The following is an 18,670-nucleotide window of genomic DNA, read 5'->3' on the forward strand; positions in this document are numbered from 1 at the left end:
AAAGTACCCTAAGACTGAAAAATGTTGCTTTGTTTTTGCCTTGTGTTTGAATAAACACAGAAGTTTTGTTTTACAAACAGTTTTTTGCCTCTGTTCTGTGTCTGCTTTACCCTGCCTACCAGTGCAAATCCCCACACCGTATACTATATGATGACCTGCTATTGATTTACTGTGTGCAGCATGTAAGCTCCATACCAGCCTCGGAACGTATTCTTGCTTTTGATTTTCTTTTATGAGCTGTTGATGTAATATTGGTTTGTGGGGTGGGGATTATTCCATATTTTAATGATAATAGTAAAAGTTAGTTCCTCTATGAAATATCATGTAAAGAATAAGGAAACATAGGACAGAGCACAAGGAGACACATTGTACTAGTAAATGTTTATTCTTGGTTGGTAACAGGTTTTAAAGATGTAATATAAAGTCCTCTGTACACATGGCGGATATATATTTACAGAAGACGGCAGCATACCATGGCTTAGACTGAGTTCACATCACCGTTTAGCTTTCTGTTCCTCTCATCCGTCAGAAGAACAGAAATTTTTTTCGTAGTTTTATTCCAGCCGCCTCTGGGTTTGTTTGCTGTGGCCGGACCTCTTGCCCGCCCCCATTATAGTCAATGCGGCCGGTGCAGACTTCTGGCGGCACGGTGCACTAGCGGCAGCACGGATCCGGCAGGCTGTTCCCCCGCCAGAACAGCCTGCTGGAGAAGGCTGCCGCCAGTGTGAAAGTAGCCTAACACAAACTGATGCTTAAAAAAGATGGATCGATTATTTTTTAGTGCAAACTGATGCTAACTGAGCATAACTGTTCTGATGGATCAGAAGAACGGAAAGTTACACAGTGATGTGAACTCAAACTCATGCACAAAACTGTGAAAACAGCTGTTGGGCGGTAGTTTTTGTGATGGCCGTTTTCAAAACCGTTGGGGCTATTTTTAAAAGCCTAGTGGATAGCGGCCGTCAAAAGATAGGACATGTTCTATTTTGGGCCGCACTCACGGCCAGATGGACCCCACTGAAATCAATGAGACCATTTTTAACGGCCGCTTAGACTGGCGCGCACCCATCAAATGCCAGTTAAAAATTGGTACATTAGTGCAATATGGCCTTTTTAGGGGTTAAAAAAAAGTGATATGGTCAGATGTCCAATGGAAGGTTGTATCGCTTTTCAAACTGGTCACAGTTGTCATTGGTAAAGAAACGTTTAAAATCGTAGACTTAGATAAATTAACTAAGAAATTGGACATTTTGTGAAAATCCTGAAGCAACGACTCAATCTCTTTAAAGGCCGAATCAGGGTTAGTAATGAACAGCAACACATCGTCCGCAAAAGCTGCAGTCTGATGAGTCTCTGCACCAATCGTAACACCTTTAATTGCAGTTTTGTTCCGAAATGCTTGCATAAGGGCTTCTATCACCAACACAAAGAGCAACGGGGAGAGAGGGCAGCCCTGTCTCGTTCCATTCGATATACTAAACGACGGGGACAGTGTGCCATTCACCAACACACGCGCTGTAGGCTTTTGATACATTGCCATTACACTCGTAATGAAAGATTTTCTTGCATTCTGAACATGAAAACAGCTTCTCCCCTGTGTGAAGTCTATGATTATCCTAAAGACTTAGGGGAGATTTATCAAACTGGTGTAAAGTAGCACTTGCTTAGTTGCCCATAGCAACCAATCAGATTCCACCTTAATTTTCTATAAGTTTGATAAATCCCCCCTTGATTCTGGTTAGAACTTTTGTCACATTCTGAACATAAAAATGATTTCGCCCCTGTGTGAAATCCCTGATACAGTGGTCCCCAAGTTTTTTTGCACCACGGACCAGTTTCATGCAAGACAATTTACCCATGAATCGGGGGGTGGTTGTACACCCAGTTGTACCCTTTGTACATATAATACCCCTGAGTGGTTACCTCATGACCTATAGGGGGAGATTTATCATTCCCTTTATGCCTGAAAAGTGGCATTAAAAGGTTGCAGGTGCGAGCTAAAAAAAAAAAAAATAATGTTGCATCTCCCCTTTTTCACCATCCAGTTCGAGGAGGTGTGGCAAGGGCATTGAAGGGGGCGAGGCCAGACAAAGTGACAAATTTGTCATAGCTGTCATAGATTTCTGGTTAGGTGCATGGACTGCAGGAGGAGGCACCTAATTTATGAAGAGGCGTACGCAGAAAACGCCAGTCTTGATAAATCTCCCCCAGTCCTGCCATCTTTACATATAATATTCCCCAGTAGTGGCCTCTTTACATATAATGCCCCTTAGTAGTGTTGTATTTACATATAGTGCCCCCCAGTAGTGGCCTCTTCCCAATTAATGCTCTTTGTATATATTATGCCCCAACACCTCCCCCACAGTGCCCACAGTAGTGTCCATGAACAAGAAACAAACTACTAACCTGACTACCGCTGTCTCCGATGTGGGCCACTGACTGCCTGCGTCACCGCACATGCAGTCGTGAAAGTCATTGCGACCTCCTTCATCGAGTCTCTGGTGGCATGATGATGTTGTCATATCACCTGTGACCTGGCGCAAGAGGACTTGATGAAGTCTAGAGGCCTACAGCTTATGAAGTTCCCGCCGTTCAACTCCAGCACCCCTTCTGCCTGGTACCCAAAGCCTGGTGGTTGGGCATTGTTGCTCTTACATATGTATAACAAGATTGTTTTCTGGTGAAAACATTTCCCACAATTTGAACATTAAAATGGCTTCTCCACTGTGTGAATTTTTTTATGTCTAATAACATAGGATTTGTCATAAAAACTTTTCCCACATTCTGAACATGAATATGGCTTCTCCCCTGTGTGAGTTCTCTCATGTTTAACAAGATCATATTTGTAGTTAAAACATTTGTCACACCCAGAACATGAAAATGGTTTTCTCCCTGTGTGACTATTTTGATGTATAACAAGATATTTTTTTAAAGAAAAACACTTGCCACATTCTAAACATGAAAATGGTTTTTCCCCTGTGTGAATTCTCTCATGTCTCATAAGATCTGCTCTATAGTCAAAATATTTTCCACATTCTGAACATGAAAATGGCTTTACCCCGGAATGCATTCTCTGATGTCTAATAAGATGTGATTTGTCGTAAAAACCTTTCCCACATTCTGGACATAAATATGGCTTCTCCCCTGTGTGAGTTCTCTTATGTATAACAAGACTTTTTCTGAAAGAAAACCCTTTGCCACATTCTGAACATGAATATGGCTTCTCCCCTGTGTGAATTCTCTGGTGATTAACAAGATCTGCTCTGTGCGTAAAACATTTCTCACATTCTGAGCATGAAAATGGCTTCTCCCCTGTGTGAATTCTCTGATGCCTAACAAGATTCGATTTATGAGAGAAACATCTCCCACATTCTGAACATGAAAATAGCTTCTCCCCTGTTTGAGCCTTTTGAGGTTCAACACCCCTTCTGTGATGTTTGTTCTGTTTAACAGTCTGTGATGAATCAGAAAATTGGACCTGGTAAAAAAGATCAGATGATGGATCTTTGCTGTGGAAGGCTGCAGGTATATCTGAGAGAACAGCATGCTCTTTATATGTATCTTCTGTTATCCCAAGATTATTTGATTTAAAATGTGAAGATATCATGTTTCCCTCTGACCTTCTGGTGCCGTCATCTGCCAAGAATAAAACAGATTTTCTTATTTTTAAATAAGATAACCTAAAATGATATAATTTCATCACTTCCATGTAAGCAATTTTCACAAAAATTTCAAAGCATATACCAAAATTCAGTTCTCGACTGCCAAAACAATGATTGCATATGGGTTGATCATCAGGTAGACCGACCTATGTATTAAAGCTTGTTCTCAACAACTGGTCCACGAGTCCATCTTACTCTGTATAAACAGGGATGTGTCGACACAGAACTGTACATGCCTAAAAGATTGCATGGGCACAGCTTCCATATTTTTATTTTTTTCAAATAGCTGGGGCCCTAAGGCTAGTTTCACACTATCTGTATTCCGGCAATGTACTGTCTCTTACATGGACACTGTATAAGGTAGATGACCCCGACGGTGTTGCAAGTGAGGCATTCCTTGATCTGTCATTTGTGTGTATTCTGAGTGGAAGGAAAATAACAACAAATCTCTTCCACTCAGAATACACACAAATGGGAGATCAAGGAATGCCTCACTTGCAACACCGTCGGGGGTCCTCTACCTTATACAGTGTCCATGTAAGAGACAGTACATAGAACGAACTAAACGACCTATGAAAACCAGATTGGCGGAACATATATCTAATATACGGAAGGGATATGACAAACACTGTCTATCCAAGCATTTCAGAGATGTCCATAACAAAGATCCATCTAATCTGGTTTTCATGGCACTGGAAAAGGTAGATGTACACTGGCGTGGAGGCAATTACATTAAACAGATGTCTAAGATAGAGCCAAGACGTATATACGAGTTCGGATCGATGCTACCAGCGGGCCTGAATGCTGAACTTGAAATCTTCGGGTTCTTGTAGGCTGGGTGCCACAGAGCCGACTCATACGCCGCCGTCAGGCCGTTTATCGGCACTGTGTCGTTGACTCGGACTGGGGCCCCCAGCCCTATACAACTCAATCAACACCCATCCAACCTATTATACATCAACAAATCCGTTTTGTTCATAGGCCACCCATAAGATATATCAATTAGAATTATCCACAATACATTTAAATATATGGGTATATTACCAAAAGTTAAAAAGAGAAACTCTCATATCATATATGAATACAGGATCCGCCATTAATTTATCCTCAAATGTTTATGTTTGGTACATAATACAGGATCCGCCATCAATTTATCCTCAAATTTTATGTTTTTAAACTTTTTATCTAATAAATTAAATAAAAATTTTAATAAATTTTATTGGTATTCCAAACATTACAGTATGCACGAAGAATATGTATTGAAAAACATGTCAAGACATAACCATTTAGGGTCATAGAAAGTATATTTATGTGATGATAAATTTGAAAATGATATAACTTTGTAAGGCAATCATAAATAGCAAATCTGTTTATACCGCAAGTCCACGAGGATAAAAGGAACATATAGCAGAAAAAACGCACATGTACCAAAAAAATAAATAAAATCGCACGAAAAACACATGCATAAAAACGCATGAACAGTCTCTTTTCCACAAAGAAATCCAGTTTTCCACAATTTGGGTGCTCATTTGGAAATAAAAGGCGGAGGCTAACAGGTGTCTCGATACCACTGATGAAGGGAAGGCTAATTCCCCAAACGCGTCTGAGCCGGATCGGATACCTGTAAAAAGCACCTCCGCAGTTACAAGCGTGGCCACGCTATGAAAACTAAATTCAAAGGACAGTTGAAATACTATCGGTACTAAGATCTACAGACCAAAAAGATACCTTCCTCTGTACCAAGCCGGAAGAGCAACAAGCACGGACGAAGCATACACTGAAGTCCCGTCCGAACTCCTGCGATATCTCGGGTAAGCTGGCTAGAGGAGTAAGGAGTGAGACGCCAGCACTGTCCCGCGCCGCCCGACCCTCGCCAGAAACGCAGGAGGAAGGTAAAAGGATTTAAGCTACAAGCTATAAATATATCGACCATAATATATGAGGCCAAATAACTACTAACGGCCATTGGCGAATATTAGCCAAGAGACTGACTTTGCAACGATTTATGGAACACTAAAGTTTCTGAATACCTGCACAACAATATTTGGGACACATACCTGCATTTATATGTGGACTTATTCTTACGGGATTTTAATCAACATCATTCAGAACTCTAGTACAATAAAACTAGCTTATTACTGTGCGAATTAGGAACTACTCCAACAGCAGCTGCAACTTCTTGTGGACCTTGCCAGACATATGTGGCGGTGTCAGCTTTCATGAAGTGTATATTTCTTACTTGATTTGTCACTTGATTTTAGTGTACTTTATTATATTGTTTTACATTCTTATGTTATACACGTATAGTATACAATTGTGTGATCTAATTAAATTTTACAAAACTGACAAATGAAGTGTGCTCGCCCATTACTATAGCTTTTATTAAGCTTTTATTAAGTGTAGTTATCCCATCCCCCAAACATGAGCCAAAACTTCATGAAGGGGTAAAGCAGGTCTCCCTATTGAACACACAAGCATTGACTTAAATACACATTTTCCAACAAGGTTACCACCCCCGTGGACCTGGTTGGGAACTGAGGACATAACATAGCAGCCAAACCTTACAGTTTAAACACAAAAACTATACATTCAACAAACACAATGGCATTGTCTGTGACGCAATTAACAAACACAATGGCATTGCCTGTGACGCACTCAATAACAGAAAAGGCATTGTCTTTGACGCAATCAACCAAATACAATTACCAAAACACAATGGGCTCTGCCTGTGATACAATTACCAAACATAATGGGCTAACTTAATCACTCACAGGAAGAAAACACACATTTTTCCCCAAAACACAGAAAACACCTCAAAACCCCACATATCCCCATAATTTAAACATTCATAGATAGCTCTGATCTGGATGAACAACATATCCAAAATCCACCCAGATCTGAGCAGGGGTTTCCGAATTCCATGGAAGTCAAATTTGGCCGACCGCAAGCATGGCTTTCCTTCCCAAAACAGTTCCACAGATTTAGCCTGTGCGGCCAGTCTACCTTCTCCTTTAAAGTTAGTATATGGGCCATAATCCTGAGGCAAGAGGCTGGCAAACAGGCCCTTCCAAAACCCAGTGGCGAGGTTATTTTCACCACCACCCCTCCCCCCCCCCCCACCATGGAGAGTCTTGGCAAACAAGTGATCACACACTTGGATATTCCGAGGAGCTCTTTTCATCGCCATTACTTGATTTGGGCCTCTCGTCAAAGCCGGCTTGAAGAGGGACATGAGGAGATCTTGTGCACCGATTCCCAAACTCTTGAGCATCCACAGTCAGAAGAAGATGACGGTGGGGAACGGCAATTAGTGTTTCACGAGGTGAATGATGAGGATGAGACACAGTTGCCAATAAGTGAGGTTTTTGTTAGGTCAACAAGTCAGGAGGATGACCAGAGTGAGGAAGTGGAAGAGAAGGTGGTGGATGATGAAGTCACTGACCCAACCTGGGAAGGAGGCAAGCCGAGCGAGGAGAGCAGTACAGAGTGGGAGGGATCCGCAGCACCGCAACAGGCTGGAAGAGGCAGTGGGGTGGCAAAAGAGAGAAGGTGGGCCACACCAAACAGGCCCGCAACTGTTCCCCGGAGCACCCCCTTGCGGCAATCTCCCTTGCCAAGGGGTAGGTGTTCAGCAGTCTGGCGCTTTTTTGAGGAAAATGCGGACGATAAAAGAATTGTCATTTGCAACCTGTGCCATACTAAAATGAGCAGGGGAGTGAAAACTAGCAACCTCACCACCACCAGCATGATCCGCCACATGGCATCAAAGCACCCTAATAGGTGGGCCGAACGCCTGGGTCCACAATCAGTGTCTGCGGGTCACACCACTGCCTCCTCTTCCCCTGTGTTATGTGTTGGCCAATCCCCTGTCAAGACGCAGGCCCAGATGCCTCCCACCCTGCACCTGGACCTTTGCAAGCACCATCAGCTAGCACATCTACTTCTGTGTCCCAGCGCACCGTACAGATGTCCATAATACAGGACTTTGAACAAAAGCGCAAATACCCAGCCACCCACAGGCCATAGCACTAAATGCACACCTTTCCAAATTGCTGGCCCTAGAAATGTTGCCATTTAGGCTTGTGGACACTGAGGCTTTCCACAGCCTGATGGGGGCTGCCGTCCCTCGTTACTCAGTCCCCAGCCGCCACTATTTTTCCCGGTGTGCCGTCCCCGCCTTACACCAGCATGGGTCCCATAACATCACCAATGACCAACGCGGTTATTGGAAAGGTCCACTTAACGACTGACACATTGACAAGTGCTTTTGGCCAGGGACGTTACATTTCCCTGACGGCACACTGGGTGAACTTTGTGAAGGCCGGGAGCAAGTCGTACCCTGGGATGGCACAGGTGCTACAGACGCCAAGGATTGCGGGCCCTACTTCCATTAGGATTTCCGCCACCACCTATATTAGTGGCTGCAACCCCCCCCCCCTTCTCCTCCTCTACCTCCTCCTCCACTTCCACCTCTGAATTATCATCTTGCAGCACCAGTCAGCCATCAGTCAGTAGCTGGAAGCAGTGTAGCAGTGCAGTGGGGAAGCAGCAACAGGCTGTACTGAAACAAATTTGCTTAGGTGACAAACAGAACACCGACGCAGAGCTGTGGCAGGGTATAAGGGACCAGACTGAGCTGTGGCTCTCGCCACTGAACCTACAACCAGGCATGGTTGTGTCTGATAATAGCCGTACTTTGGTGGCAGCTTTGGAGCTTGGCAAGCTCGCACACATACCATGCCTAGCCCACGTGTTCAACTTAGTGGTTCATCAGTTTCTCAAAACCTACCCCAATTTGCCTAAGCTACTGGTGAAGGTGCGCCACGTGTGTGCCCATTTCTGAAAGTCATCTACAGCTGCTGCAGGTCTGGCAACGCTGCAGCAGCGATTGCCAGCTCACCGACTGTTGTGCGACGTCAGCACGCGCTGGAACTGCAGGTTCCACATGTTGTCCAGGCTTTGTGAGCAGCAGAGGGCAGTAGTGGAATACCAGCTGCAACATGGTCGTCGTCTTTCCAGTCAGGATGGGCATGGATGTCTAACCTCTGTGAGGTTTTACGCAACTTTGAGGAATCAACACAGATGGCGAGCAGCGATGCCGCTATTATCAGCGTAACCATCCCACTTCTGTGTCTACTGAAACGCTAGCTGCTCACAATGGAGGCGGATGCTTTGCATGTGGAAGAGGTGGAAATGGGGGAAGACAGTACACAGGGTGATAGCCAGACCACCCTCAGTTCGTCTTCTCAGCGCAAATTGAATGATGATGAGGATGAGGAGGAGGAGGAGCAGGAGACGGTTGCCTCTGCTACAGAGGGTAGTACACATAGCAGGTTTATTCCATCTGTTCAGCGTGGATGAGCCGAAGAGGAGGAAGAGGATGAGGAGATTGAGAGTCATCCTCCTGATAAGGACAGCGAAGTCTTGTTTGTTGGGACTCTGGTACACATGGCTGACTTTATGTTATTCTACCTTTCCCATGACCCTTGCGTTATACGCATTTTGACCAACACCAATTACTGGTTGTTCACCCTTCTTGACCCCTGCTACAAAGAGAAGTTCTCATCTCTCTTTCCTGTGGTGGAGAGGACTAGCAAAATGGTGCAATACCAGAAGGTCCTTGTGGAAAAATTGCTCCAAAAATTTCCATCTGACAACGCTGGCGGCAGAGTACGTAGTTCCTTGGGCAACCGAGGAGGGGAGATGAGGGGAAGACACAGCAGTTCCAACAGAGGCAGGGCAACACTATAAAATGCCTGGGACAGTTTAATGACACCCCGCCAGCACCCTCACCCTGATGCGTGGCCTAGTGTCACAAGGAGGGAAAAGTTTTGAAAGATAGTGAAGGAGTATGTAGCAGGCCGCGTCAGCGTCCTCAGTGCCTTACAACTATTGAGCTGGACACTTAGCATGAACTGGCGCTCTATGCCTTGGAGGTGCTGGCCTGCCCTGCCGCCAGCATTTTGTCAGAGCATGTATTTAGTGCTGCTGGTGGCATAATAACTGATAAGCGCATCCGCCTGTCAACTGAAAATGCTGACAGGTTGACTCTTATAAAAATGAACAAGGCCTGGATTGCCCCTGACTTCTCTACTCCACCAGAGGAAAGCGGCTGAACATATAGACACTTTAAATGTGGCTTTTATGGTGTATTGAATACACTGTATTCCCATGCACCCCTTCCACCACAAAAAAGGGTATATGCTTCAATCTTCCTTTTCTCATCCTCCTCCTCCATCAGATCAACATGCTTATTAGGCTGCCCTCGCTCCTAATGTTTTAGAGGGTCAGCTCAGCAGCAGACCCTCACCCCTAATGTTTTAGAGGGTCACCAGCAGGCCCTCACTCATAATGTTTTAGATGGTCAGATCAGCAGCAGGCCCTCACCTCTAATGTTATAGATGGTCGGATCTGCAGCAGGCCCTCACCCCTAAGGTTTTAGATGGTCAGATCAGCAGCAGGCACTTGCTCCTAATGTTTTGAGGGTCACCAGCAGGCCATCAATCATAAGTTTTCAAGAAATCCTTCATCCCGATAATCAAGTCTGAGGAGGGACTATGATCACTCGCATAAATCAAGGAAAGGAGGAAGTGAATAGTGATCTGGACTATTTAAGACGTAACTTTTACTTCTTATACATTAAAATATATATCCCTAAATATTAATGAAAGAACAATGTGAATACAATTTTCCACCATCCCGCACACAAGGGCCTCCTTGGAAACAGAAACAACCGTGTCCACACTTATACATTCAGTGTAAGACACTAAGGGTAACAAGAGCCGATATGCACTAGCACCTTAGGTGCACAAATGTAAGGTAGGAATGGCCGGTATGCACTGGCACCTTAAAGGGCTTCTGTCACCCTACTAAAGTCTTTTTTGTAGATGTGACGTCATCGGCACAGGCGCATTGAGGATGGAGCGGCTGAGCGAGCGTCCTCCTCTCAGTGCGCCTGCGCCGACTGAAGACAGGTACGGCGCAGGCGCCAGATTTTGAATGCAGACAGGGCCAGCAGAGGACGAGGGCGTTCGCTGGCCCTGTCAATCAACATGAGGAGGGGGCGTCTTTATGAAAGGAGAATGCGGCTGCTACCAGCAAGTAGCCGCCCTACTGGCAGGTAGAGAGGTAATTTGCATATTATAAAAGTCTGTTTTTTTAATTAACTACTGAACCAAAATGAGTAATAGCATTATAGATTGATATATCCCAGTATAGGGATTATACAGTAAGTAGCCCAAAAAAATAAAAATAATGACTTTTTTTTTTTCTGTCACTAGTGGGGTGACAGAAGCCTTTTAAGTACACAATTAGGCAATGATGTTGAAGACGACATATAACAGTATATACATAATGCGCGGCAGCATCAAAGAAAAAACACAATGGTTGGTGCCAAAAGTCACTATGTAAGAGAGTGCACAACTGCGCCTGTATCACAAAGGTGCACGGCGGCACAAATTAAACCCAGTGTCCTACCCTACAGATGATGGACTCTTCAGACACCTTTGTGATACAGGCGCAGCTGTGCACTCTCTTGCATGGTGACCTTTGGCACCAACCATTGTGTTTTTTCTTTGATTCATTATGTATATACTGTTATATGTCGTCTTCAACCTCATTGCCTAATTGTGTACTTAAGGTGTCAGTGCTTACCAGCCATTGGTGCCTTACATTTGTGCACCTAAGGTGCTAGTGCATATCGGCTCTTGTTACCCTTAGTGTCTTACACTGAATGTATAAGTGTGGACACGGTTGTTTCTGTTTCCAAGGAGTCCCTTGTGTGCAGGATGGTGGAAAATTGTATTCACATTGATCTTTCATTAATATTGAGGGATATATATTTTAAATGTATAAGAAGTAAAAGTTGGGACTTAGATTAACCACTACCCCAGCAATTGCAAGGGAGTTCTGTAAGTTCTATACTTCTCTCTATAACTTAGATGAAAAAGATGGGACCAGAGCCCATGAGAATTTCCACTTGCAGTCCCGCATTGATGACTTTTTAAAATCCATTGCCATACCTACTTTATCTGCCAATTATAAATCAGATCTATTAAAGCCGTTTACTGAGGACGAAGTTACTAAGGTTCTCCATAGTATCCCATCCGGGAAAAGTCCAGGGCCTGATGGCCTTCCGATAGTAAACTATAAAAACATTTGCAGATACATTGATTCCACATTTTACTAAATTGTGTAACTCCATCCTGCGAGGTTCAGGGCTTTCCCCACAGGCCAAGGAGGCAAACATCACTATTATCCCCAATAAGGGGAAAGATACGGAGGCTTGTGGAAGCTACCGACCATCTCGCTCCTTAATACGGACTTAAAGTGGTGGGCTAAACTGTTGAGCCACCGCATGTCTGGCTTGTTACCTGGGCTTGTGGGTGAGGAACAAGTAGGTTTCGTGTAGGGAAAAGAAGGGAGACATAATATTAGTCGGGTGGTGAATGCTGTCATGCTAGGAAAAAAAAAATATGCCTTTAGTCTTACTGGGGACAGATGCCGAAAAGGTATTTGACAGAGTTAGCTGGACTTAACGGCCTTTGGTTTCCCACCAGAGTTTATAGCAGCTATTTTCTCCTTGTATTCAGCTCCCACAGCCCGCATTATGGTAAACGGCTCCCTGTCCGACTCTTTCATAATTAGAAATGGTACGAGACAGGGATGCCTCCTCTCCCCCACGCTTTTCATATTAGTTCTGGAAACATTGCTGCTGAAATTTAGACAGGACTCTGTCATCAAGGGAATCCAGCTAGGGGGCTTCATGCACAAGATGACAGCCTTCGCTGATGATTTGCTATTGATGATCACCAATCCTAGTGTACTCATGCCGAGGGTATTAGACATCTTCAAGACATTTGGAGAAATCTCCAATTTTAAAATTAATCTTGAGAAATCTGAGGCCTTAGGGGTCTCATTATCTCCCACCCAACTGAGGCGGATTAAAAATTTGTCCCCTTTCAAATGGCCTCACTCTGCGATAAAATACTTAGAGGAGTATTGATACCAGCTAACCCACACATGTTTCGCCTAAATTACTCTCCCCTAGTAGCGAAAATACATAAGTTTTTGAATAAATCCTCGATACCTAGGATTTCATGGATAGGAAGGAAAAATGTGATAACTCCATACATACTCCCCCAGTTATTATATATGCTTCGTTCCCTGCCAATCTCTGTACCTAAATTATTTCTAGACAAGCTGAAGTCCATTATGGGGAAATATCTGTGGGCCAATAAGAAAGCTAGGTTACCCTACTACCTACTTACGTGAAAGAAAAAACAGGGAGGGATAGCGCTTCCAGATATATATATACACGCTTATTTCCAGGCTATACATTTGGAGAGGTGGTTAGCTTTGGTCAGACCGTGTGATGCACTTTTACATATACATATGGAAAGAGAAATACTAGGGAAACAGAAAGAACATTTGTTATGGCACAAAGTTCCTACACTTGGCGCTTCAGAACTTATAAGTGAAATTGCCAAAAGCACTATTAAATGGTGTCAGAAATCTCCTGCGCTGAATCTTGGTACCAGCCACCTGTCCCCAGTAACCCCACTTAATGTGTTACCTCATGTGCTCTCTGACAAGATGGTAGAGACTAACTCGGTGTGGGATTCGGTCTCTGAGCTCAGAATAGGAGATCTCTCAAGGTTACCAGCCTCCTCTAACTATTACAAATCCCTTATGGGGGAGGCGCCGATGGTGGGAACTGCCATTCAAAAATGGGACTTTGAAGTCACGTGTAAGAGGTTTAAATCATCTAAACACATTCCACTGACAGATACCACCTGGCTGGAGACCATGGCTCTATTACCAAAGCTACCACCTAAAAGTCTTTCACTAATATACAGACAGATCTTAGCAAAAAGAAACGATCAAGCACCCCCTTACTTGAGGGATTGGGAGTCTGAATTAGGCATCAGATTAGAGGAGCCTAGCATTGCGTTCATAATGTCTCACTCTCATGGGTTTTCCAGGTGTGTCCGGGTTCAGGAAACCCTGAAGACGCAGAGAGGCTCGGCGAAACATGTAGGGACACAGGACTTAAGTTTTAGGCAGGAATTGAGGCAGGAAGTTCACTGTTAAAGTTTGCATACTCAGAGGGTGGATAACCCCTCAAGGCAGTAGTAGCATGGAGTGCGAATATACACATACATATATCAATACAAGTGGTATATGTCCCTGATTCATTCAATTCCTGAGATTTTTAACAATTCTTCCCAAGAAGTTTATTGTTATTTTTAACATGGTGAAATAAAAGATTGAGTTTTAACATTAGTCAGAGAGGCTGCAAAGTTACGCTCAGGTCCTAGTGACCACCTAATCCCAATTTAACGGGTTCAGGAAAACTTACTTAAAATCCTCACAAGATGGTACTGCACGCCTGAATATTTGTATAAGATCCACCTAAGTACGTCAAGCGAGTGCTGGAGATGCATCGAGGGCACAGGCAACATATCCCACATTTGGTGGTTTCTGCCCTAAAATCAGGCAATTTTGGGTAACCATAAAGGAAACCATTAATAAGATCTGCCCGGACCACTTGACACTCACTGCACCATTGATATTATTATGGAAACCCGAAACTAACTTCATCCCCCATAAAAATGCTTTACAGACCCACATGATTACAGCAGCCAAGCTCCTTATTCCTGGACTCTGGAGATCCCCTGACCCGCCAACCATATCCATGTGGTACGAGAAAATGAATCACCTATGTAGGATGGAGGAATAGGCGGGCTGGGGGACTCACAACAGGCGGGGGATCCTGGACACTTGGCAACCTTGGCTGGCACATATTAGAGAACAAACTGGAACATGCACTCACACAGACACTCTGGGAATCCAAGGTTCCCCTAAATAGATACTAAGATTCCGGGACTTTTGATACCCCTGAGGTATGACAACACAGTAGCTGTGTAGCTCTGTCCTTCACTCCTTTCTGTAGGTATTAGAATGTCAGAATATGAGACTATTGTGTAAAATAGAAAACAACACCATGTAACTCTGCGATGCATATCACCATCAGTTGAGAACAGGATTAGAATGTGACCATGCCCGACCCTATCTCCCCCCCCCCCCCCCTCACTCGTTTATGTGTTTCGTCCATTGATTTTTATTCTGCTCAGATATTGGAAACTGGTATCTCTAAAAAATCGTATGATTCATGAGACGTGATATGTAAGGTCAGATGACCCAAGCTCCAATGTTCAATGCCTGTCATATTTGTGAATCTCAATGTAATGCCTTTAGACCAGTTGCACTGACCCTGCCATTTTCCCAATGTCGTTTGTCAAGATATGCACCCACTCTTTGTTTTCATAAATAAAAAGAGAATTATGAAAAAAAAAAAAAGTTGTGTGGGATGACTGTACGATGGCTACTGTTCATCAATGTGCCAGTTATCACTATTTGTCGTAAACTGTGAGGGACAGAATCCTTGAACTGAGAGACCTTGGATTACGACTCAGGAAGATTACTACACACCTAGGCCGAGACATCAGCACTAGTCACCGCTGGGTGTCCTGGTTGTTGGGCGAATAATGACAAACTAGAATGAAAAGAGGCAAGAGGCTCACATAGGAGAACCTCTGCACGGACGGATTGTCTGTTAGAACATTGTTTGCCAACTAGTGTGCCTCCAGCTGTTGCAAAACTACAACTCCCAGCATGCCCGGACAGCCTTTGATTGTGCGGGCATGCTGGGAGTTGTAGTTTTGCAACAGCTGGAGGCACACTGGTTGGGAAACACTGGGTTAGAAGAATGGTGCATAGTGATCCATGCTGTACTGTAAGTGAAATTCGACGTCACATCCAAATCCTAGGACGGCAAACAGCGTCTACACAAGCCATCTGAACAACATTGGGCTATTAGCCTGACATCCAGCTACAGGTGTCCTGCTGAGATCACGCCGCCACTCACGCTTCCAAGACCTTCATGGTCCACAGCCAGACGGCAATGGAGGCTAAAATGGACGTCTATCCTCATCTGAGATGAGTCCTGTTGTTGTCTCAGAAACAATGATAGTCGGAAATTGGTCTGGAGCCCACGTAGGCAACTCCATGAAGAGGCCTTTACAAAGAAACGTCACACTTATCCTACTCCCAGGATTATAGTGTGGAGTAGAATATTGAATGGTAGCTGCACCTCTCTTGTCTTCATTTTAGGTACACTAACAGTTCAACAGGACAACAACAGACCACATGTGGCTCATGCTACTGGGAGCAGGCTGTGTGGCCTAAATAGGCTACCATGACTTGCAATGTCTGGACTTCTCTCCCATCAAACACATGTGTAAAGTCATTGGTCGGCAATTGCAAAGGGAATGGTCAGCAGTGGATCTTAATGATTTGTGTGCTCAAATGCATTCAAAGTGACAGAACACTCCTCAGCCATTAATATCTTCACGGATGGCATGCCAAGGCGTGTAAGCACGTGTACATCTGCACTTCACGTCCATACTCGATGCTGAATAAATCAAGAAGTTATGTTTCCATTTTTATCATTTGTATATCATTAACAGGTCCATTGATACTGTGATTTGCATAATTCCGTGACTTTTGCTTCTTGGAGTTGCAATTTTAATATTGAGGAGTGTATATAAAGAAGAACACCATCCTACCATACATCTACAGGCCGTCCAAAACACATAAAGAAGTAATTATTTACAGCCAAGTTTTGCTATATATTTGGATCTGTTCATCAAAAAACACCTGCTATCAGTGAGGAATACATTTTTAGAACATGAATACCATCCCTTTACTATCGATGAACAGATCCACAGAACCACAATAATGCCATAAAGGAAGACAATAGCAAGGTGTCCCTCATGGTCGGCAATAACCCCCCAAATAAACATCTTGAGAATTGCTGCCGAACCAAAGCCCATATTCCACAAAGATAATAGACTGAAACATGTTTTCCAAGACCTACCTAATTCATGTTTCATCATAGACACCAAATATGAAATAAAATGTGGGCTTTATAAAAGGTGAGATCTTGGTTACGTGGGAATGATTAACATATAGGTTTTTACAGGAATAGTCTACAGCTTATGATATAGTTACTCATATTCCTGTATGTAGCCCAGCAGCCTCTAGACCTCGTGCTGTGAATTGGGACCCAATGTCTAGGTGCTTCATGAATTTCTATAGGATTGAGTGTGAGGAACAGGGCATACCTCATTATCAGTTCCATAGAGCCAAGTTGGCTCATCACCTGGTGCTAGCTTCTGACAGGCAGATGCTAAATGGATCACAACAGAGGATGTTTATCCCACCACAGACTATCACAGACTTCTCGTAATCATAAGGCCTCCATTATCATATAAGACTCAGTACAATATTATACAATGGGACAGATAAGATATGCAAAACTACAACTCCCATCATGCCCATACAGCTTACAGCTATCAGCCTACAGCAGGGCATGGTGGGAGTTGTAGTTTTGCAACAGCTGGAGGGCCGCAGGTTGAGCATCCCCGTGCTACACAACAGGCCGTCTATTTATCATGTGGCTCAATAACAGTCCAGTGTAAAGGGACTATAAAGACGCATTTACACAAATAGATAATCGTGTAGACTATTAACCACACAATCGCATTTAGAGATTTAAAGCCGAAAACAGACAAGAATCTTCATGCAAAGATTATGGAAAACTAAAACTTGCTTAAAGGGGTTGTCCGGGTTCAGAGCTGAACCCAGACATACCTCCCTTTTCACCCAGGCAGCCCCCCTGACTTTAGCATCAGAGCAGTTCATGCTCCGATGCGATGTTCGCAGGGCAAAGGCATTTTTAGGAGTTCCGGTGACCTACCGGGGCTCTCTATGGGGCTGCCAGGAAGCCTGGTAACGTCTTCAGCACTGATGGGCGGACTTTAGTGCTGCCCTAGCCAGTAAAACAGCTAGGGCAGCGCTAAAGCACGCCTATCAGAGCCGGTGACGTCACCGAACACACTGCCGGGCGGAAGTTTCCGCCTGGCAGTGTGTTATGATAAACAAAAGAGCCCTTGCCCTGCGTGATCTAGCGCAGGGCAAGGGAGCGCATCAGAGCATGAGATGCTCCGATGCTAGCCTCAGGGATGCTGCCGGGGTGAAAATAAGGGTGTAACCCCTTTAATTGAGGAACATTCACTGTACTTAGACAGCAACAATTTAGACCAAAAATCAGGGTGCATGATGTCTTGGGGTAGTTTTGGAGCACCAGGAACTCATGATCCTTTTACATGATTTCAGCCCAGATTGTGTGACAAACAAGATTACCAGTTAAGAGGACATAAACAGTGACTGAATTCATTCCTTACAAATTGAGAGAACATGTGTATTTATTCATGTCTGTTACCTGTTGATAAGATTGACCAGTGATCCTCCATCTTGATGCCCTTATCTCCATCTACTTGATCATAATGTGGGAAATTGTGATGTTCTTCTAAACCATCCTGTGGAAGAAGAGGACTGGGACATCTCTCCGGTGTTCTTATCTCTTCCTTAACTGTAGGAAACACATCCAGTGACTGAATTCATTACTTACATACAGATAATGAGAGGATGTGTGTATTTAGTCATGTCTATTACCAAGTGATGTGAGGGGCTGGTGATCCTCCATCATGACGTCCTTGTACAGATCTTTGTGTCCTTCTAAATACTCCCACTCCTCCATGGAGAAATAGACTGTGACATCCTGACACCTTATAGGAACCTGACAGCACAATGATACAGTCATCACCCAGATCCCTTCATAGTGTTTCTGTATAATGTCCCAGCATTCCCAGCAGTGTCACCTCTCCAGTCAGCAGCTCAATCATCTTGTTGGTGAGTTCTAGGATCTTCTTTCTATTGATTTTCTCATGCATCAGAGGGTAAGGTGGAGGCCCCGTGATTGGGCTCAGGGTTCTTCCCCATCCTTCAGACACAGGGACCTGACAGTGCTCATTAGAGGTCTTCTTCACTACTGTGTAGTCCTGGTTATGGAGAGACACAGTAAAAAAATATCACTCCATACA

The 18,670-nt window shown here is 44.0% G+C and overlaps 1 protein-coding gene across 1 annotated transcript; it reads right to left on the bottom strand.

The window, feature by feature from the left end:
• Positions 1–281: 281 nt before the first annotated feature.
• LOC122939933 (gastrula zinc finger protein XlCGF17.1-like) lies at positions 282–18,294 on the bottom strand. Its single transcript, XM_044296159.1, has 3 exons — positions 18,243–18,294; positions 18,010–18,159; positions 282–3,636 (listed from the first exon to the last, which is right to left on the bottom strand). Exons 1-3 carry the CDS (start codon positions 18,274–18,276, stop codon positions 2,708–2,710), a joined length of 1,113 nt encoding a protein of 370 aa, XP_044152094.1. The 5' UTR covers positions 18,277–18,294; the 3' UTR covers positions 282–2,707.
• Between the last annotated feature and the right edge of the window lie 376 nt (positions 18,295–18,670).

This window comes from Bufo gargarizans, chromosome 6 (assembly GCF_014858855.1).
Source record: "Bufo gargarizans isolate SCDJY-AF-19 chromosome 6, ASM1485885v1, whole genome shotgun sequence".
NCBI lineage: Eukaryota > Metazoa > Chordata > Amphibia > Anura > Bufonidae > Bufo > Bufo gargarizans.

Excerpts from the sequence above, each read along its gene's own strand:
- LOC122939933 (XM_044296159.1), bottom strand. The coding sequence starts at position 18,276 with ATGATGGAGGATCACCAGCCCCTCACATCACTTG. Across the intron at positions 18,160-18,242 it reads CCAGCCCCTCACATCACTTG|TTAAGGAAGAGATAAGAACA; the intron begins GTAATAGACATG and ends TGTTTCCTACAG. Across the intron at positions 3,637-18,009 it reads CTGGTCAATCTTATCAACAG|ATGACGGCACCAGAAGGTCA; the intron begins GTAACAGACATG and ends TATTCTTGGCAG.